The sequence below is a fragment of the Notechis scutatus genome, chromosome 15 (assembly GCF_049901735.1).
Source record: "Notechis scutatus isolate UNSWTSFEM ecotype Mainland chromosome 15, rNotScu1.2, whole genome shotgun sequence".
Taxonomy (NCBI): Eukaryota; Metazoa; Chordata; class Lepidosauria; order Squamata; family Elapidae; genus Notechis; species Notechis scutatus.
In genome coordinates this window covers 7,773,158-7,794,870 of record NC_142023.1, presented here as the reverse complement: position 1 = coordinate 7,794,870, position 21,713 = coordinate 7,773,158, and the positions used below count along the sequence as shown (strand labels likewise).

General features: G+C 45.1%; 1 protein-coding gene across 1 annotated transcript in view; it reads right to left on the bottom strand.

The window, feature by feature from the left end:
• Positions 1-21,525, bottom strand: part of ASS1 (argininosuccinate synthase 1) — a 43,334-nt gene extending 21,809 nt beyond the window's left edge. Inside the window, exons 1-9 of the mRNA XM_087944276.1 lie at positions 21,199-21,525; positions 18,492-18,604; positions 17,061-17,129; positions 16,620-16,808; positions 13,756-13,812; positions 12,198-12,272; positions 8,987-9,057; positions 8,756-8,786; positions 234-324 (exon numbers count right to left, since the gene is read on the bottom strand). Of these exons, the coding sequence (XP_087800402.1) occupies positions 234-324; positions 8,756-8,786; positions 8,987-9,057; positions 12,198-12,272; positions 13,756-13,812; positions 16,620-16,808; positions 17,061-17,129; positions 18,492-18,599 (691 nt within the window). The 5' untranslated portion in view covers positions 18,600-18,604; positions 21,199-21,525. The remainder of the gene's footprint in view (positions 1-233; positions 325-8,755; positions 8,787-8,986; positions 9,058-12,197; positions 12,273-13,755; positions 13,813-16,619; positions 16,809-17,060; positions 17,130-18,491; positions 18,605-21,198) is intronic.
• Positions 21,526-21,713: the final 188 nt, after the last annotated feature.

The following is a 21,713-nucleotide window of genomic DNA, read 5'->3' as shown; positions in this document are numbered from 1 at the left end:
GCCTTAGCCTCTGAAGGCTCAACCTGTGCTGACCTGTCACAAATACGAGTCAGTTGCCAAGCCTGTGAATTTTTGATCACGTGACCCACAGGGAATGCTGCCCCGGTTGTTAAGTGTGAAAAACAGTCCCAAGTCACTTTCCCCAGTGCTGCTGTCACTTCAAACGGTCAGTAAAACGGACGGTTGTAAGTCAAGGATGCCCCATATTACCGCTGAGATGCTGATCTCCTTACCTTTCTTGAATTCGATCTCTAAGGTATCCGGACAATCTGGGGCTGAGGCCGCGTCTCTGGTCTTTTTGTAGATGGAAGGAGGAGGGTGATTCTAAAAGAGGAAAACCAAAGAAAAATCTGCGACAACCAAAGAAAAATCCAGAGACAAATTCTTTGTGTGTCTAATCACACTTAGCCAAATACCGATCATCTTCAACATATGAGCACGACTTAGGTCGCGACCTGAGACATTTCCGAAGTGAGTTCTGTCCCCTTTCACGAGCTTTACTTGCCGCAGTTGTTAAATGAATCAGTCATTTTGGTCACAAGTCTCTTTTTTCGATGCCGTTGTAACTTCCGGACTGTCACTTAGTGGTTGTAGGTCAACAACTACCTGTAAAGCATTCTAATTGGAACAGCTACCTTTACTGTGGTCCATGACCAGCATTAACTGAGATAGGCTGCCTTAGTCTCTGGAGGCTCCACCTGTGCTTTTCTTTTACACCCTCACCAAACTAAACTCCCCCTTTCGACCCCCATTTTTTCAGTCCCCCCCCCTTTTTCCCCCAGAACAGCCTTCAAATTTGAACCGACCTGAGATTTTTTTTTAGGAGGAGGAGGAGGAGGAGGAAGGAGAATAAGAGGAGGAGGAAGAAGGAGAAGGAGGAAGGGGAAGGAGAGGAGAGGAGGAGGAGGAGGAGGAGGAGGAGGAGGAGGAGGAGGAAGGGAAGAGGAGGAGGGAAGAAGAAGAAGAAGAAGAAGAAGAAGAAGAAGAAGAAGAAGAAGAAGAAGAAGAAGAAGAAGAAGAAGAAGAAGAAGAAGAAGAAGAAGAAAAGAAGAAGAAGAAGAAGAAGAAGAAGAAGAAGAAGAAAGAGGGAGGAGGAAGAAGAAAAGAGAAGAGGAGGAGGAGGAGGAGGAGGAGGAGAAGAAGAAGAAGAAGAAGAAGAAGAAGAAGAAGAAGAAGAAGAAGAAGAAGAAGAAGAAGAAGAAGAAGAAGAAGAAGAAGAAGAAGAAGAAGAAGAAGAAGAAGAAGAAGAAGAAGAAGAAGAAGAAGAAGAAGAAGAAGAAGAAGAAGAAGAAGAAGAAGAAGAAGAAGAAGAAGAAGAAGAAGAAAGAGGGGGAGGAGGAGAAGAAGAAGAAGAAGGAGAAGGAGAAGGAGGAGGAGGAGGAGGAGAGAGAAGAAGAAGAAGAAGAAGAAGAAGAAGAAGAAGAAGAAGAAGAAGAAGAAGAAGAAGAAGAAGAAGAAGAAGAAGAAGAAGAAGAAGAAGAAGAAGAAGAAGAAGAAGAAGAAGAAGAAGAAGAAGAAGAAAGATTCTGCACGAGTTTTGCCTCCTTTGCAAAAAAAAAAAAAGGGGGTGGGGGGAACGAAAGAGTCGACAAACAAAAGGCTAGTGCAAAATCAGTCCATCTATTTTCCCTTCAACTTGATCTCATCTTCTTCTTCGATGCCCCCACAGCTGGAGACAGATAGCTCTGGAAGGAAAAGTCAGGCCAGGAATAGGGGTGGGGGTGGGGGGAGAAAAATGTGATTTTTTTCCCCCTTTTTTTTTTTTTTTTGCAAGGAGGCAAAGAACAGCGAGAGAGAGAGAGAGAGAGAGAGAGAGAGAGAGAGAGAGAGAGAGAGAGAGAGAGAGAGAGAGAGAGAGAGAGAGAAATGGGGTTCATTCTGCATTGACCGAAAAACTAATGGCTATTTTGACCTCGGCAGGTGATCTTGGAAACGGTGTTTTCCCGGGTCGTGCCTCTGAAGTTAATACACCCTGGGAGGGAGGGGGGGGGAATAGAAGAAGAAAGCAAAAAAAACCAAAAACCCACCTCATTTTGAAAACACACCGAACCTTTACGTATAAATATATTTGCTTCTCTCTTTTCCACCCTCTCTTCCTCCCCACCCCACCCCCCAGATTTTATAGCACAGGGGTACCAAAAAAAGAAAACAATAAATAAACCTGCCTCTTTCCCCATAATTACAAAGACTTTGGAGAAATTTCCACGTTTGGAGGGGCAGGTTGGAGTTGAGCGAGCCATTTCTTTCCTAGGGGGAGGGGAAGAAAACCCTCCCCCCCCCAAAAAAGGAATGGCACCGTCTCATATTCAACTTAGACCACTTGGCCAGGTAGGTGATGGTGGGGGGGGGTCTTCTTTTCAAGCTGGCGGGTCCTGGGAAAAGCACAGTCGAGCCTCCAGGGGCTAAGGCAGTCTATCTCAGATCATGGGGAGGTCTACATTTGAATCCGGCTGGAAGTGAAGAGCCAACTTTTAGGATCAAAAACAGCCCTAGGTTGCCCAACAAAGATTCTGTCCCGTCTGCATAAATTAGGATTACGGATAGACCTCGTGTTTACGACCACCCCTGAGCTGAAGATTCCCCTCGCTAAGCGAGACAGGGGTTCAAGTGAATTCTGCCCCCCCCCCTGCTTTTGACGAACTTTCTGGACACCGTTGTTAAGTGGATCACTGCAGCGGTTTAAGTTAGCAACATGGTTGTTCAGTGAACCTGGCTACAACAGTCCTAAGTGTGAAAAATGGTCACACGTTGCTACTTTTGGTGCTGTGGTAACTTCAAATGTCACCGAACGAATGGTTGTAAGTCAAGGACTACCTGCACTATATTGCCCAGAACAAGGAAGGGGAAGGAAGGAAGGAAGGAAGGAAGGAAGGAAGGAAGGAAGGAAAAGAAGAAGGAAGGAAGGAAGGAAGGAAGGAAGGAAGGAAGGAAGGAAGGAAAAGAAAGAAGGAAGGAAGGAAAAGAAGGAAGGAAGGAAGGAAGGAAGGAAGGAAGGAAAAGAAGGAAGGAAGGAAGGAAGGAAGGAAGGAAAAGGAAGGGAGGAAGGAAGGAAGGAAGGAAGGAAAAGAAGGGAGGAAGGAAGGAAGGAAGGAAGAAGGAAGGAAGGAAGGAAGGAAGGAAGGAAGGAAGGAAAAGAAGGAGGAAGGGAGAAGGAAGGAAGGAAGGAAGGAAGGAAGGAAGGAAGGAAGGAAGGAAGGAAGGAAGAAGGAAGGAAGGCAAGGAAATTGAAGGAAGGAAAAGATTGACTGGCCTCTAGAAAAAAAATGAAAGACGGACCTTCAGGAAGGAAGGAAGGAAGGAAGGAAGGAAGGAAGGAAAAGAAGGAAGGAAGGAAGGAAGGAAGGAAGGAAGGAAGGAAGGAAGGAAGGAAGGAAGGAAGGAAGGAAAAAGAAGGCTCCCCTTATGAAGCTTGCTGGCTGATGTCCAACTCAAGCATTTATCTCACCAAACAGACCCCAAGAACAGATGGGAGAAGGGCAGGAGAACCCGGTGCTGGGACAGCAGCTTAATTATTTAAAACCATGCAGATCAATTTCCCTCAACCGGGAGGAGAAGGAGGGCAAGCAACGTCTCGGCCGTTAACCAAACCCAGAAGGACCCCGTCCCTCCTGTTCCAACACCTGGTCCTCCCCCACACAAAATGGCAGACAAGGTGGGTCTGGGAAATTGGAGACGAGCTGAGGGGAGGGGAGCATTTGCTTCTAACTTCTCCTAACTTCTCCTTGCATCGTACATCACCACGTGATTCGTGCAAGTTGTTTCACAACCCCATCGCTGAGTAACAGAATAGCAGGGTTTGGAAGGGACCCTGGAGGTCTTCTAGTCCAACCCCCTACTCAAGCAGGAGACCCTACACCATTTCAGACAAACGTTTGTCCAGTCTCTTCTTGAAAACTTCCCGTGATGGAGCACCAACAACTTCTGGAGCGAAGTCATTCCACTGGTTTATTGTTCTCGCTGTCGGGAAGAACAGAATAATGGAAGGGGACCTTGGAGGTCTTCTAGTCCAGCCCCCTGCCTAGGCAGAAAACCCTACACCACTTCAGACAAATGGTTATCCAATCTCTTCTTAAAAACTTCCAGCATTGGAGCATTCACAGCTTCTGGAGGCCAGTTGTTCCACTGGTGAATTGTTCTCACTGTGAGGAAACGTCTCCTTAGTTCTAGGTTGCTTCTCTCCTTGATTTAGTTTCCATCTGTTGCTTCTTCTCCTGCCTTCAGGGGCTCTGGAGATTAGGTTGACCCCTCCCTCTTCTTTGTGGCAGCCCCTCAAATATTGGAAGATTGCTCTCATGTCACCCCGAGCCCTTTTCATTAAATCAATGGAACAGCTTGCTTCCTGGGGTTGTGGATGCTCCATCATTGGAGGCCTTCAAGATAAGATTAGACAATCGTTTGTCTGGGATGATGTGTGGCCGTGAGCAAGGGTTGGACTAGAAGACCTCCAAGCTCCCTCCCAACTCTATTATTCGATGCTCCATGAAATACAAACTGTCACGCGTCCAGCTCCATCCACCGAGCAGCCTAAGCCCTCATGCCCTTGGATGCGTGGCTTGTAAAGCCACGATTGGTGGCTTAAGACCCATCGACCCTGTAAGCGGTGGGCCAAAACGAACCGCGGCCCGGTCCAGATGATGACTCAGGCCTGTTGCTAAATGTGCAGCCCGCTGATTTCCATAGGAATCCAACCTCGAAGGCATTAGCCACGCCGAGTGAATCTGTACAAAACGGGAATGTACAAATACGGAATATTAGATGCACCCACTCAGAAAATTAGAGACGAGAGGTTGCACGACCTCATACAAGCCAGAAGAGATTAGATTTTTTTTTTCTCCCTCTCCCCCTTTTCTCATTTCATTTTTCTATCTCCTTAACTATATCTTTTACGTTAAAAGAAAGAAAAAAGGGGGGGAAAAGCAGTGTCTTGGGGCAGCTTCCATTGTTTAACAACACACAAACACACAGGTACCTTCAAAACACAACGGAGGAGAGGAAGAATTACACGGAACATGGACTTCAAATTTTGCATCTCCTGCTTTTCATTTTTCTTGGCTGCAGACCACCCTGTTTCGAATTTAGGAATAGAGCTACTTCTTGACTTACAACAGTTCATTTAGTGACCGGGGTTATACAAGGGCACTCACAAAAGCGAGCTATATGGCCATTTTTTCACACTTAACGACCATTCTCACCGATCAACATTCAGGTGCTTTCGGCAAACGGGCTCAGATTTATGACGGATGCACCTTCCCGGAGTTGTTATTTTTTCCCCCCTTTTGCGACCTTTGGACATGCAAATGGGGCAATCCGGATGGACTTTATTTCACAAACCACAGCCATTCACTAAAACGGGGGGCAAAACTCACTTAACGGCTGTCTCACTTAGGAGCAGCAGGAATGTTGGGCTCCAACTGTGGTCGTACATCAAGGATGGAAAGTTGGATGCTTTGGAAGACCAGAAGTAAACAGAGAGAGAAAAGTGTGGGGACAGGAAGTTAGAAAACACCCGAAAAGCAAAACCGGGTATATCTGCAGGTGTCCCAGCCAGCAGCCCACTAAAAGAACTTTTAAAACATAAAAATAATCTCTGTTGCTAACTGGGGGCGGGGGTTATTCTTTTATCCACCCCACCCCCCCTTATAAAGGTGAATCCAAATGGTTTTCCAATCGGGTATCAATGCCTTCCATTTATCCCAGGCGACCGGAATTGCAAAAGCATCTTTGAAGGGCCGATGGAAGAAGGGGAGAGGAATGAGGGGGTGGGACTGGAGGGAAGCCGAAAGAATAGGGGCCGAAGAGGAGGGGGGAAATTGGAAGTAAATGGTCCATGAATTAAACTATGATGCACAGCTATCAATGCCGCAAATGGTTTATTCATCCAGGTTGATATTGTTGTGGCTGAGACTGAATGAAAGCCTTTTTCAGGGTGCCCAGATGAAGTTAAAGCAAGTAAATTTCTGTCTTTCTCGACATTAGCTGCCTCATTGCTCCTCAATCAGGCCTCACAGAGGCAGAAAATAGCTCAACCATCTGTTTTCAAATCCCTCGACTGGCAGGACTCTGGTGGGGAGGGCGCGCCGAGGGAGGAGGGGAGGGGAGGGAGGAGGGGGGGAAGAGAGATTTGGGGGATGGCCTGGGGCAGCCGGGGAAACAGTTTTCCCACCTTGGGAGAAATCCAGGGCTCCCCAGGGCCGGAGGTGGAGGGTGAAAAAATTGCAGAGGAAAGGGCCTTTTCAAAGGGGAAAGAAGGAAGGAAAGGAAGGAAGGAAGGAGGGAGGAGGGAGGGAGGGAGGGAGGGAGGAAGGAAGGAAGTAAGGAAGGAAGGAAGGAAGGAAGGAAGGAAGGAAGGAAGGAAGGAAGGAAGGAAGGAATAGAGGAAAGGGAGGGAGGAGATGGGAAGAAGAGGAAGGAAAGAAGGAAAAAGGGCGGGAGGGAGAAAAAGATGAGAGAAGGAAGGAAGGAGATTCGAAGAGGAAGGAAGGAAGGAAACGAGGAAGAGAGGGAGGGAGGAAGTGGGGAGAAGAGGAAGGAAAGAAGGAAAGGAGGGAGGGAGGGAGGAAAAGATGAGAGAAGCAAGGAAGGAGATTCAAACAGGAAGGAAAGAAGGAAGGAATAGAGGAAGGCAGGGAGGGAGGAGGTGGGGAGAAGAGGAAGGAAAGGAGGGAGGGAGGGAAGAAGAAAAAGATGAGAGAAGGAAGCAAGGATATTCGAAGAGGAAGGAAGGAAGGAATTGGGGAAGGGATGGAGGAAGGAGATGGGAAGAAGAGGAAGGAAAGAAGGGAGAGAGGAAGAAAAAGATGAGAGAAGGAAGGAAGGAGATTCAAATGGGAAGGGAGGGAGGAAGGGAGGGAGGGAGGAAGGAAGGAAGGAAGGATATGGAGCAAGAACAGTCAATATAGCCTCTAATCTAATATCATATATGGAGGAGAATGATATTGGGCCAAGAATATTCTCTGTGCCCCAAGATACTCCAATCATCAAATCCATCTGACTGAGGAGAAGACCAACTGGGACCTCCAAGTCAAGAGCGTCTCCTTCTGGGACATGACAAGATGTTGGTCTCCCCCCATTCAGTCCCCCTCCCCCACCAGCCTCCCCCCTCGGAGACCAAACTGCCCCAACCCAGGGTTAAGAAGTCCGCTCCGTTGGAAACCAGGAGTTCATAACGTTTCAGCCAGAAGGCCCAAACTGAGGTGCCATAAGCACCCGAAGCAGATTGATGGATCAGGCCCAGAAGTCCTGACTCTGGGGCTCAGAATTTTCACGGGTGACTTTGGGCTCGTCCACCTCTCCCAGGAAGGCACCGGAGAGACAGGCAGGAGGGGGAAAAAATTTCTGGAGTTTCGCTTCTCCTGACCCCCCCAGCCCCCAACCTCGATGTCTGATTGTCTAATTAGCCCTGATGGATGGTTTAAGTGGCTCTCTTGGCAGAGGGACTCCATCGGAGCATGAAGTGGAAGGAGAGGCAGAGGCGCGGCTAGCAGGCAACACAACTTTTCTTTTCCCATTCAAGACGTCACAAAAACAGCGCCCAGGTTGGCACACAATGAGAAAACGGGTGGGGCACCATCATCCATTCGGCCCAAGATGGTGTAGGGTCTCCTGGCTAAGCAAGGGGGGGTTGGACTAGAAGACCTCCCAGGTCCCTTCCAACTCTTGTTATTCTATTCGACTTGGAACCACCTGGATAGCCTTGACACAACCAGTTGCTTCCTGGGTTGCCCAATTAACCCAGGTTCTTCACCGGAAGCAACGGCGCCAATTCTACGCTCACCGTGAGAGGAGGAAGGGAGGAAGGAAGGAAGGAAGGAAGGAAGGAAGGAAGGAAGGAAGGAAGGGGAGGAAGGAGGAAGAAAAAGATGAGAGAAGCAAGGAAGGAGATTCAAATAGAAAGGAACGAAGGAACGAAGGAAGGAAGGGAGGGAGGAGGTGGGAAGAAGAGGAAGGAAAGAAGGAAAGGAGGGAAGGAGGAAGAAGTCAAGGAAGAAGTTGGCCAAGGGTTAATAAATTCTGCATAGACATTCTTCGTTCTACTAACTTGACTTTGAGAAGGATTTCCACAGTTTTGAAAGTCCATCTTCTTCGGACTCCTGATCTACAAGGACAATAATCATTGACCACAGGAATGGATCTTCCATGCTCTAGTCTTCAATACTAAGGGAGGGGGGGGGGAATCTACTTTTGACCCAACTTTGGTTTGAAGACCAGCTGTTCCCTGCAACATCTGAATAAGTTTCTTTACAGACTCACATTTATGACAGTTTCAGCATCCCCAGAGTCACCCGATCCCCTTTTGCGTCCTTCTGACAAGACAAGCCAGATTCACTTAACAACAGTGGCAAGAAAAATGGTCAAGTGGGGGGAAAACTCACTTAACAAATGTCACCACGTAGCAATGTAAGTTTTGGGCTAATTGTGGTCACAAGTTGAGGACTACCTGCATAAAGTGGCATTATCCCTTCTCGTGATCTTGAGGCTGCCTCTTTGTTGATTATTAGCAAGATGACTTTTAACAACCTGATGTTTCGTTACTCCAACTGGTTGGTTTGTCTTCACTAATGTTCTTGTTTTGGGTTAGGGTTAGGCTCACCTCACACCAAAGTCAACATCCGGTTTGCCTTCTCGCATGATGCGAGATTGACCTACTGGGGTTTGTTTATTCAACCATGGTTAAGGCAACCCTGGGACAGGGGGAATATGATGGGACTGGAGAAGATTCCCAGATGTTTCTCCAAGCCACCAATGGTCCTCTTACCTTGGGGTTCTCCAAAATACCACCTTCATAGCTTTGGAGGACGAAGACCCAAGCAGAAAAAAGAAGAAGAAAAAAGACCAACATGTAATTGAGCTATTAGCGTGATGAGAAAACTTGATGGGGGAGTGGAGGAGACCATTCTCAATTGGAAAAGTCTCAAGGCCGCTAACTCTCCCACCAATAGATTAGACAAGGGGTCCCAATCCAACAAGTGTTGTCCCTGCCCCTCACCTGATATGCATAAGGTTTTCGTCCATACTCCAAGGATTAGAGGGTGTGGCAGGAACTGGAATTCCATGATCCTGAAATGACATGGAGGGATTTAATGAAACTTAGCGAAAGGGAGGACTAGGGTTGACATGATAGCAGTCTTGCAATATTTGAGGGCTACCACAGAGAAGAGGGGGGTCAAGCTGTTGAAAGTATCCAAAGGCAGAAAAAGAAGGGAGGGGGAGAAGGAGGGGGAAGGAAGAAGGAGGAGGAGGGGGGAGAAGAAGGAGAAGGAGAAGGAGAAGGAGAGGAGGAGGAGGAGGAGGAGGAGGAGGAGGAGAAGAAGAAGAAGAAGAAGAAGAAGAAGAAGAAGAAGAAGAAGAAGAAGAAGAAGAAGAAGAAGAAGAAGAAGAAGAAGAAGAAGAAGAAGAAGAAGAAGAAGAAGAAGAAGAAGAAGAAGAAGAAAGAAGAAAGAGGGGGAGGAGGAAGAAGAAGAAGGAGAAGGAGAGGAGAAGGAGAAGGAGGAGAAGAAGATCTACCTATACTTATGGTTCCATCTCTGCCTGCTTCCTCCAAGCGTGTGCATTGGTGATCCTACACTTCCCACACCCCTCTTGTCCTCTCTTCCCCTTCCTTCCTCTCCCCCCCACCCTAGACAGTCCTAAACCCAAGCTCTGTTACAAGGTCGCTCCACCAGTCAATTAGCTGGAGATGTTTCTCCAAGGGAAATGGCCTGTGAAAGCTAAGCGCCGGAGTAACAGCAGCAATCGCTCCATGCTAAGCTTGTCAAGCAAGGAAAACAGCAGGACGTTCAGGGAAGTCAAAGCGCTTCAAGTGTTTCGTCCAGATTTCATTTCGGGGTCTCCCTCTCTCTCTCTCTCTCTCTCACACACACACACACACACCTGTGCAAGCTGCCATTCCTCGAGACTTGCCCTGGCGTCAACAACAAAATCTCCTCTATGGGGATCACCATCCCTTCCCTTTGCCCACCCTAGAGACTACACATACACTTTACAAACTCCGTTGGAAACACATACCAAGTTTCTTCTGGTTTGTAGAAGGAGGCATTCTTCTGGCTGGGTGTATCTCAACCTGGACTACTTAAACATGGGTGGACTTCAACTCCCAGAATTCCCCAGCCAGCAGGCTTTAAGAGAGGTGGACTTCAACTCCCATAATTCCCAGCATGCTGGCTGGGGAATTCTGGGAGTTGAAGTCCACCCATTTTCAAGTTGCCTATGGTTGACACATTCTGACACAGGATTAGGGATTGCAATTGCAGAATTCTCACTCCAATCGTGAGGATCATCTGTATAAAGTTGGCAGGAAATGTTTAGGACTAGTCAGCAGGAAACCATGGAAGCATATTAATTGCAGGAAACAAACCAGCAGAGGAAGAGGAGGAGAGGAGAGGAAGGAAGAGAAGGAAGAGGGAAGAAAAGAGGAGGAAGATGAGGAAGTGGAAGAAGAAGGAGAAGGAATTGTTAGTGTGAGAAAAGACTCAATGATAAGTCCCAAAAATTGGGTCCACATTTAAGATGTTCTGCTGCTTCCTAGGCCATTGGAGAAAATAAAGTAAGAAAAATAAAATAACAATACAATACAATTGGGTAAAAATGCACCAACACACAACAGGGTGGGAAAATGTACATCTGGGGTCCGATTGGCTCTGAGTCTTGAGAACACAATTCTGCTTGCAACTGTTGTAAGTTGCAACTCGACGTCTGCAAACACAAGGTTGGGAATCCGGGGGTTGAAAGAAAGAGAGAGGAAGCCCTGCAAAATCCTCAGGTGCTCCTTAGAATCCAGGAACAATATTTGGCCATTGAATGGAGGGCGAACATGTTTTTCCCCATTAAGCGTCCCATTTCTCTCTCACACAAACACAAGCATTGAAAAGTCCCCCAAAACTCCTCTTTTAATTGCCTTACTCCTTCCTTAAAGCTTTTTCAAGCAAAGACAAGGAGAACCAGGAATAAAAGGAGGCGGGGAAGAAGAAAGGAAGGAAGAAAGAAAACCGGACCACGCTCAGTTTTCCATATAATAAGCGCCCCTAATTAAAAACACGCGTAGGCTGCTGTCTTAACAACTCACCTACTTCACAATTTGTTTGGCAACATATGGGTGACTCTTGTAAATTTCCCCTCGAGGCAGTAAATAACAGATGGCAGGAAAAATAAAGGGGGATAAAGACAGCAACCCTGAAATACACGTGTTTTTCAAGTTCAGGGTGGATGGGTGGGCATGTTTGCAAATACAAAATAAATAAATAAAAAGGCTGTCAGGTGGAGTTTTGGTTTTTTTTTCCTTTTCTTTTTTTTTTCCCCCCTCCTGTGCCCAGCTTTCAATTTCGGGACCTTGGAAATCATTTACTCTGCTTTAGATAGCAAGGAAAAAAGATATAGATAGATAGAAAGATACATGGGACTTCAAGCAATTTTCTGGTTTGTACACAAAACGGTTCTTTTCTTTTTGATTGATTGAACACAGTTGTCAAACGTTTGTGGAGAAGAAAAGGGCCCCTGGTGAGGGAGTGATGCAAAACTCCTCATCTGTTTTATTGTGACTTGTTCTGGAGAGGAGGAGGAGGAGGAGGAGGAGGAGGAGGAGGAGGAGGAGGAAGGAAGGAAGGAAGGAAGGAAGGAAGGAAGGAAGGAAGGAAGGAAGGAAGGAAGGAAGGAAAGGAGGGAGGGAGGGAGGGAGGGAGGGAGGAAATGAAGGGGGAGGGAGGAAAGAAGGAAGGGAGGAGGAGGAGAAAGGAGGGAGGGAGGGAAGGAAGGAGGGAGGAGGAAAGAAAGAGAGGAAGGGAGGGAGGGAAGGAGGAAGGAAAGAAGGGAGGGAGGGAGGAAAAGAGGAAGGAAGGAGATGAGAATGAGAGGAAAGAATGAAAGAAGGAAGGAAGGGGAGGAGGAGGAAAGGGAGGGAGGGAGGGAGAGAGAGAGAGAAAGAAGGAAGGAAGGAAGGAAGGAAGGAAGGAAGGAAGGAAGGAAGGAAGGAAGGAAGGAAGGAAGGAAGGAAGGGATGTCCGTTGTAACTTTGAACAGTCGCTAAATGGCCAGTCATAAGTCAAGGACTACTTGAAAAGCCAACCATCAACTACAAAGAACGATTCTAGGAAATAGTTACGATGCTCAGGCGAAGGCTGTGATTGCTACCAGCTTGTGGTCTATGAAGAAAGGGTAGAAGAACCAGAAAGCATGAAAAACGGACAGGATTACAATTCTGGTACCTTAGCATACTCCATGAGGTCACTCCGTCCTTGGAAGCGGGTATAAAATTCGGGCATTCTCCATGGCGCAAGGATCTGCAGATACCGTGGAAATAAAGTTTGTTATGGCAGTAACCAAAACCCAGTTTGGTGCAGGTGGGGAAGGCATCAGGCCGGGAAGGAAGGAACTCTCAGCTCTGTTCTTTAAGGGTTATGACTGGTTTTGAACATTGGACAGGGACGAAAGAAGGAAGGAAGGAAGGAAGGAAGGAAGGAAGGAAGGAAGGAAGGAAGGAAGGAAGGAAGGAAGGAAGGAAGGAAGGAAGGAAGGAAGGAATCAGAATAGAGCTGCAAGGGACCTTGGAAAGGAAGGAAGGAAGGAAGGAAGGAAGGAAGGGAAGGAAGGAAGGAAGGAAGGAAGGAAGGAAGGAAGGAAGGAAGGAAGGAAGGAAGGAAGGAAGGAAGGAAGGGAAGGAAGATGGTGAAGTTAGGCAAAGAAGAAGGAAGGAAGGGGGACAGAGGGAGGGAGGATTGAAAGTGTAGTAGATTGTAGTGACTTTGTTTTATTGGGATGTATTAACTATAGTATTATTATGAATTAGTAATAGACAACTGATGAACTCTAGGGTAGTAGATTCAGAGATATTCTTTACTAGGTTGCTCAAAAACTTTCAACAATGGCAGAGCACTGGAAAAATTCTTTAAAAAAAAATTAAAATTTAGAGACTGGGCTGCAAGGGACCTTGTAGGTCATCTAGTCCAACTCCCTGGCCAAACAAGAGAGTATTTGTATTTGTTTACTACTACTACTACTACTACTACTACTACTACTACTACCACCACCACCTCTTCCTCCTCTTCCTCCTTATCCTTCCTCCTCCTCCTCTCTCTTCCTCCACCTCCTTCTCCTTCTCCTCCTTCTCCTCCTCTTCCTCCTTATCCTTCTTCTTCCTCCTCCTCCTCCTCCTCCTCTCTCTCTCTCTCCCTCCTCCCTCCTCCTCCTCCTCCTCCTCCTCCCTCTCCTCTCTCTCTTCCTCCTCCTCCTCCTCCTCCTCCCTCCTCTCTCTCTCTCTCTTCCTCCTCCTCCTCCTCCTCCTCCTCCTCCTCCTCTCCTCCTCTCCTCCTCCTCCTCCTCCTCCTCCTCCTCCTCCTCCTCCTCCTCCTCCTCCTCCTCCTCCTCCTCTTTCCTCCTTCTCAAAAATTAACCCTAACTTTTGCTAAGTCACTGTGCTATTTTAATTGACCCTTTTTAGGTCAATTAAAGCTGAATTTTGCTCTGGGCAGGATGAAAAAAAAAAAAAGGAATCCCACCTTGGAATCACCTTTGTTTAGAGAGATTAAAGTGGAGATTTAAATGGCCTGTGGTGGCTCCTGCTTTGATATGTTGCCTGCTTTAATCCAAGCACCGATTCCAGGAAGAGAAAATAAGCTTTTAAATTGGAGAGGGGTCTGCGTGTAACTTGAAGTCCAGGGGCTGGTTGCAGCCGCCTCAAAGCTGCCACTCGGAAGGGGGAGGCTTGGTGGGACCGAAGGGGACTTGGGTTGTGTGTCGTGCAACACAAAAAAAAAAGAGCTTTACCTTGATCCGAGGAGAGAGAGCGAAGTAGGTCAGCTCAAACCGAATCTGATCGTTGCCCTAAAGGGGAGAAGAAGAAGAAGACGATGATAAAAGGATTCTGCAAAACTTGCAAATCAGTTTTGCCCAATGAAAATGGTTCATGATTCCTTCCGTTTGGGAAAAAATCTCTAGGTCGTTTTTTGTTTTGTTTTTGTTTTCCCTGCCGGAATCACCTGGTTGCCTCCCATCTAACCAATACGGGAAGTCCTCGATTTACAACATGGTGTGTGAAAGGAACTGACAACCCGATTGCTCATACTTATGGCTGTCGCCGGGTGAGATGATCAGGATTTGGGCCCACCTGTGTGCTCTGCGTTTTAACCACATTGGGGGGGCGCCACATTTTAGGAGGAGTTGGGTTCGAATCCTATCTGACAAGGGAACTTTGAGGTGGCCTTGGGGGATTTTTTTGAAATTTACACACAGCTCCAGATTTGTTTGTTGTTGTTTTTTTTCAGATTGGGGTGGGGGAGGGAAGTCCAGACAGGCTGAAAGTTAGTTCTAGGTTGCTTCTCTCCTTTATAAGTTTCCATCTGTTGCTTCTTATCCTGCCTTCAGGTGCTTTGGAGAATAGATTGACTCCCCCTCTTCTTTGGGGGCAGCCCCTCAAATACTGGAACACGGCTATCATGTCCCCCTTAGTCCTTCTTTTCATCAAACTAGACATACCCAGTTCCTGCAACCGTTCTTTGTATGTTTTAGCATCCAATCCCTTTGTTGCTCTTCTCTGCACTCTCAACAACTTTTTTTGAACAGTGGTAACCAGCTCCTTCACTCTTTCTTCAGATTCAAGTGAGCGCTGAGAGCAACCGAGATGATCGTGGCTTGCAGGAGCCCCCAAGAGGCGGCGATGGAGGAAGACTCCGGAGCCAACATCTAACCCAGTTTCCTTCTCCCATCTGCTTCTCAGTCAGGGAGCCTCACACAGATGGTGCATTTAAGAAATGGGCAGTGCGGATCAGGGACCAAGAAGCTTTGGGGGCTCAGATTACGTTGAAGGGGTGATTGCCTCTCAACCCATTTGCCTGCAAGTCAAGCTTACTTGAATGGAAATAAATGTTTCCAAGGGCTTGCAGCTTTCAGAAGGTGAGCTCTGGGAAAGAGAGCCAAGAGAACATTTCTTCGAAGGCAAAAGGCGTATTTTAAGTATGTTTAAGGCTGAGTGGAGTTGAATTCAACTCAGTGTGGCCTTGGCTTAAACGTTTTGAAATATGCCTTTCGCTTCTAGGAAATATTGAGAAGTATTGAACTACAGCTGATGTCAGCTAGGGTCAATTTTTGGCTGAAGACTAGACTGTACCTTAAACATTTAACATTAATGAAGCACATGCTGATGACCAAAATCACTTAATATATGTGTGTGCATGTGTGTGCATGCAACTGTATAGGAGCAAAATCAGCCCTCCCATCACCTCTTTTCTTTTTAGAAAGCCTGATTCTGCAATCTTTCTCTGCCCCCCTTCTGGGCTATAAAGAAGCAAAATTTTAAAAAATCCGAAAGATGCTGCAGAGGGCAGGAATCTTGATAAAAGTAAGTCTTTGCTGCCCTCTTGTGGTGCAATGTGTGCCATACATTTCTACAAGCCTGTGTAAATTTACTGTTTTTCCAACAGCAACAGGAGTAACTATTGCAATGGCCAGGTTTGTTTTTAATTAAAATTTTAGAATCAGATTTTTAAAAAAAAAAATCAAAGGAAAAATAATACTAAAAAGGAAAATAGAAGAAGAAATAAAATATAGTTATAGTAAGAAGCCTTAAAAAACTAAACTTGTAAATATACAAGAATAATAATTATAGAAAAAGTCATTAATCAATATTAGATAAAAGTAAATACAATGTGTTAAGATATGTAAGTTAAAAACATGTATAATGTCAAAAGCGCTGTTGAAAACATGATATTTTATGTTGTAATAATGGAAAATTAATAAAAATATGATTTAAAAAAATAAAAAAATAAAATATAGAATTATGACTTCAGCCTGTTGCTCCGTTGAGTAAGGCATCAAGAGAACTTAAATATTTGTTCCCAATCAGGAATTTGTGATACTCAAAGTAATTCAACCCTCTGCAATTAAGCTTGTCAGCTACTTTAGGAAAATCCTATCTACTAAACTCACTTTAGCTAATTTTTAACAAGCGCTGTCCGGAATTATTTAGAATTACTCAGAAGGACAAAATCCAACAAGGCCTTATCCCAAGACCTTGGCTAAGTTTGCTCAAGTTGGAAACTCAAATTTGTGTTGCATGCAAATTTTGGTTCTATCTTCCGATAAACATAAGATAGACCTTCTTCCCTCGGTCCAGATTCCAGCGTGGTTTTGTCATGAATGTCATCGAAGTAAAATCCACGGAGAAGATTAACAGAGGAACAATTGAAAACATCACCAATAAAGGAGAATATTTTGTAGCTCAGGGTTGAAATGAGGAGTCCTTGGTGCCCTCTGAGCTTGGTGGTTTTCTTGCAGATGTTTCATTACCCAACTAGGTAACATCATCAGCGCTCAACCTCGCATTCATTCTCCTTCTTCTATTTCTCCTCCTCCTCCTCCTCCTTACATCCCACTTCTTTCTAGCACTGATGATGTTACCTAGTTTGGGTCATGAAACGTCTGCAAAAAAACAATCAAGCTCAGGGAGCATCATGGATCCCACAGTCCTCCTCCTCCTCCTCCTCCTCTTCCTCTTCCTCTTCCTCTTCCCATCCCACTCCCTTCTAGCACTGATGATGTTCCCTAGTTTGGGCCATGAAACGTCTGCAAGAAAACAACCCAGCTCAGGGAGCACCAAGGAACCCTCATTAAACCAGCATCTCGGCTCATCCCACCTTGCCTGTAGCTCCATGAGAAACGAATTGGGCCTCCTCTCTCAAGGCAATTTCCATCTGCTTCTGGGCGATACACGGACGAGCCAAGGATGTGCCAAGGAGATACCGGTCCTCGTAGAGAGCCCCAGCTTGGACAGATGGCCAAATAAACTCTTCAACAAATTCTCTGCAGAGGTCTTCAATGTAAACCTGAAATCCAGAAGGTGGAACGCACAACAACAGGGTTGGAAAGGGACCTTGGAGGTCATCTAGTCCAACCCCTTGCTCAAGCAGGAGCCCCTGTCCCGTTCCAGTCAAAAATGGCTCTCCAATCTCTTCTTAAAAACCTCTCCACAACTCCTGGAAGAAGGACTGATGTTCATGTATGTTTTAATGAACCATGATTCTTTCAGCAAACCATGATTAAGCCAACCGGGGCTAAGCGTAGCAAGCAAAACTCACTTTCTTGGCACCCAGAGAGAGAGCTTTCATTCTCGCCTTTTCAAAGTTTTCATCTTGTCCAATGTTGGCCTGGAAAATATTTAAGGGGGAAAATAATAGAAAATAATTTCTGGAAGGAAATCTGCTTTTTTGTGTGTTTTTCAAAGGAACAAAGGCACCAAACCCTTAATTGTATAAAGGGGTCTCATTATCCCTAATTTGGGGGTATCTGAGCACATCGTGGAAAAGATGATTGCTAAATTTTGGAAGGGCAGAGCCATCTCTGTGGGGTAAAAAGTAAAGGAAGAGACTAAGGGAAGGAGAGGAGCGAAGAGGAGGAAGGGAAGGGAAGGAGAGAGGGAGGAAGAGTGAGAGAAAGAAGGAAGGAAGCAAAAAGAGAGAGGGAGGGAAGGATGGAAGAAGATGAGAATGAGGGAGGAAGGAAGGAAGGAAGGAAGGAAGGAAGGAAGGAAGGAAGGAAGGAAGGAAGGAAGGGAAGGAAGGAAGGGTAAATGGGAGGAGATGCCCAGCTCTTCCTATAAGCCTCCCCCCTCCAGCTTCCTCTGCACTTTCTAAGGGGAAAATACTGACTTCCCTGGAGGGCACCCAGAGGTCCTCTAGCCCCACTATTTTTTAAAATGCCAACCCAGATGCCTCCTCTGAAACCATTCCCTGGCTAAGCAGGTGTTTAGGGCCACCAGCTCAGCCATTTAGACAATATTCCTGCAAGGGAGGAAGTAGCAGTATTTGTCCTTCTGTGGCAATAAAAATAAGTCCAAATAACAAATAAGGGGGAAAAAAAATAAGTCCAAAGGTGTAAAGTTATCTGCTGAGTAAAGCAGGACTCATCATAAGACAGCCTGAACCTTGTCTCGATAAATAAAGTGACCTTTTTTTTTTTCTTTTTTGGGATGATTCTTCATTCTTGAAATTCCTTTGAAATTTTCTGGCTTGCAACTTCTTTTAATCGTGGATATTTATTCTCAGATCCTGGATTTCTGTGTGTATGTTCAATTAAAAGGATCCCAAGTCTTGAAAATGAAATTTATATTTCATTAAAGACTATTTTTGCTTCCCCCAAAACCTTGTAGCCGGATTGGATGTCAAATCCCATCATTCCCAGCCATGCTGCTGGCTAATTAGGTGCCAACCGATCACGTTTGAACCCCCGAGAGGCTGAAATGGAGATTCCTGCTTCCAGTTTGCGGCTGACGGGTCTAACGCTCGTGAGGAAAGACTTACGCCGGTTGAATTTCTACCTGTGGTCCCTTGCAACATTCACAATCAAGCCATTGCCGTATCTCTTAAACTTGGCAACTTTAAGATGGGTGGACTTCAACTCCCAGAATGCCCCATCCAGCGTGTTGGGAATGCTGGGAGTTGAAGTCCACCCGTCTTAAAGTTACCAAGTTTGAATAACACTGATTTGGAGTCCTTGAAAAATTGTCTTACCAGGTAAGCGATGACATCATAACCTTGTTCTTTTAGCCAAACCAGGATGCAGGACGTATCCAAGCCACCACTGTACGCCAGAATCACAAGGCCTTTGGACTGAGACATTGAGTCTATAATAATCATAATAATTTATTGATTTATTTTGTCAAATGCTTACAATATAATAGAAATAAGCATAAACATAAGTTTAAACACATGAAATAGAAACTAATTGGGGACAATAAGACAGGGACGGTAAGACACAATGGTGCGCTTATGCACGCCCCTTACAGACCTCTTAAGAATGGGGTGAGGTCAATAGAGGTTAGTTTGAGGGTAAAGGAGTGGGGGGTTAGAGGATGTAACAACAGAGTCAGGTAGTGCATTCCAGGCATTGACCACTCTATTGCTGAAATCGTACTTCCTGCAATCAAGTTTGGAGCGGTTTACATTTAGTTTGTATCTGTTGTGTGCTCTCGTGTTGTTGTGGTTAAAGCTGAAATATTAATTAACTGGTAAGACATTGAAACATATGATTTTATGTACTATGCTTAAGTCCAACTGTAGGCAGTGTAGTTCAAGGTTGTCTAAGCCTAGAATCTCAAGCCTGGTGGTGTAGGGTATTCTGTTGCGAACAGAGGAGTGTAGTACTCTTCTGGTAAAACACTTCTGGACTCGCTCAATTGCATTGATGTCTGATATGCAGTGCGGATTCCAGACAGTGGAGCTGTATTCAAGTGTTGTTCTGGCAAAGGTTGTGTACGCCCTAGTTTGCAAATCAGTATTACCAGAGGAGAAGCTTCGTAAGATCAGACTGACAACTCTTAAAGCCTTTTTTTTGCAATGTTGTTGCAGTGAGCTCTGGCGCTTAGGCCATTCGATATGAGAACTCCATTATTATTATTATTATTATTATTATTGATTATTATTATTGATTATTATTATTATTATTAACATTTGGCATATATAATAATATATTATTTGGCATATATAATAATAATATATTATAATATATATAATAATATATATAATAATATATAATAATAATAATAATAATAATAATAATAATAATAATAATAATAATAATAATAATAATAAGCACGACTCACTTAACAAGCACTTTGCTTAGCGATGGGAATTCTGCTTCCAATAGTGGATATGAATCAAGGACAACCATTATTCAGAGAATAATTTATCCAGGCAGTTTGAATGCTTGTGAGGCAGCTGTAACAGCCCTATCGGAAAGACTGGAGAACTAAATATTGGCACCAACGTAGGCCTTGAGCCCGCGGAACTCCCCACCACAAGATTCAACATGAGCTTCCTTCCCAGCTTCAGGAATGGGCTCCTTCCTTCTAACCCAACTTCCAGAACCCCTCATCCTCGCTGGGGCTGATGGGAGTTGTAATTCATCAACCTGTGCACCCTGTGTATAATTTCCACACCGCCACCCAGGTGCAGTTAATCTGCACATACAGGTTGTCCTCTCCTTATGACAATTGATCCCAAAATGTCTATTGCTAAGCGAAAGAGTTGTTAAGCAAGTTTCCCCCCCATTTTAACAGAATAATAAAAGAGTTGGAAGGGACCTTGGAGGTCTTCTAGTCCAACCCCTTACGCAAGCAGGAGACGCTATACCCTCCTGGTCAAATGGTTATCCAGGATATTTTTGAAAAGCTCCAGTGATGGAGCTCCCACAATTTCTGGAGCCAAGCCATCCCAATGATTGATCGTTCTAAAAGTCAGGAAATTTCTCTTTAGTTCTAAGTTGCTTTTCTCTTTGATTAATTCCCCATCTATGGCTTCTTGTCCTGCCTTCAGGTGTTTAAACTGATCGATAGAATCGACTGAAGAGATCGATCCTGTTATACAGCCTGACCTAATTCAGGGGGGGAAAGGTTGTGATATTTTTCCCATAGAGGCTTTTTCAAATGTCCAGCTTGCACAGAGCAGGGCTGGCACCATCCAAAATAAAGATTTGTCCACTGGCTCCTTTAAACAATCCCAGTTTGTACTTTCAGTTCCCCTTGTACAAAAGAGCAATTTATTTATTTATTCTGGGCAAAGGGCTGGCTGTGGTCCCCTGTTTAAAACTCTCTGCACAGAGAATTTTTGGCTTTCCTTTTGTTCTACCAGTTTCAATCTCTTTCAAATCACCAAAAGAGTTTTATTCAACAGGCGCAGAAAAGGAGAAAAGTAAAGGGAGGGAAAGGGATAAGTAAGGCCATAGGAAATAAAAAAAGAGGAAGAGGGGAAAAAAAGGATACAAATTGAAACTCAAAGTGGAAAAACTATTACGAAGTGAGGAAGAGCAAAGGAAAAGAAAGGAAAAAGGAGCAAGAAAAGAAAAAAAAGAGGAAGAAAAATGGAAAAAAGGAACAAATATACGAGGTTGTAGATGCTGTTTTTCTTCATAATTACATTTTAATCTCTTTCTAAAATTACGTCAGAATGCTCTTCTTTTTCTAACCTATCTTATCTCCAAAAAAGATATATAAAGTTTCTTTTCATCCTTCGTGCATGCATTTATATTTTATTTATAGTGTGGCTTTCTTCTTCTCTTACTCTTCTAATCATCAAGCTCCCTAAATCAGACATTCCTTCTTTCTCCCAAATCCTCTTTAAAATTCTTCCGATCTTCTTTAGAAGTTTTTTTTATTTTGCAAAACTTCAAAACTTTGTTAAGATTCTCCCACACCCACCCCTTTCTTGCAATGTCACTTACCGTTGTCGCCTGCAAAAAAAACCAAAAAATCGGCTGCAGGTTAAAGCCAGGGATCTCCCCACCAAATCTCAGTGCTTCGAGCCTTCCCAGAATATATAACCCTCTCCAAAGGAGGAGCCAGAATGGGCAGAGTCCAACTCCAGCAAGCACCTCTTCTTCTAGTCTTCTAGTCACCATCCTGGCTGGTTTTGAGTTATTCAAACCTTGCCAATAGCTTTGGGGCCAAATTAAGCCAGTTGAACCACCGCCAAGGAGGGTGGGGGAAACCCTCCTGCCCTAGTTATTGTTTTAACTCTTGCACCATCGGGCACAGCAGCCAGGTGAGGAGAAGAATTTGGCAGGCCTCTTGACAGATCTACAACTTGTGGCCTGTCAGGAAGAGATAAAGGTCTCATTGCAACAGACAGGTCACCTGCATGAGGTGAAAAGGTCTGAGCACGCTGGACGTTCTTTTTTTTTTTTTTTCCAGACCTGTCAGGCCTCAGTCCATGTTTTTTTGGCTGGAATTTGGCCCT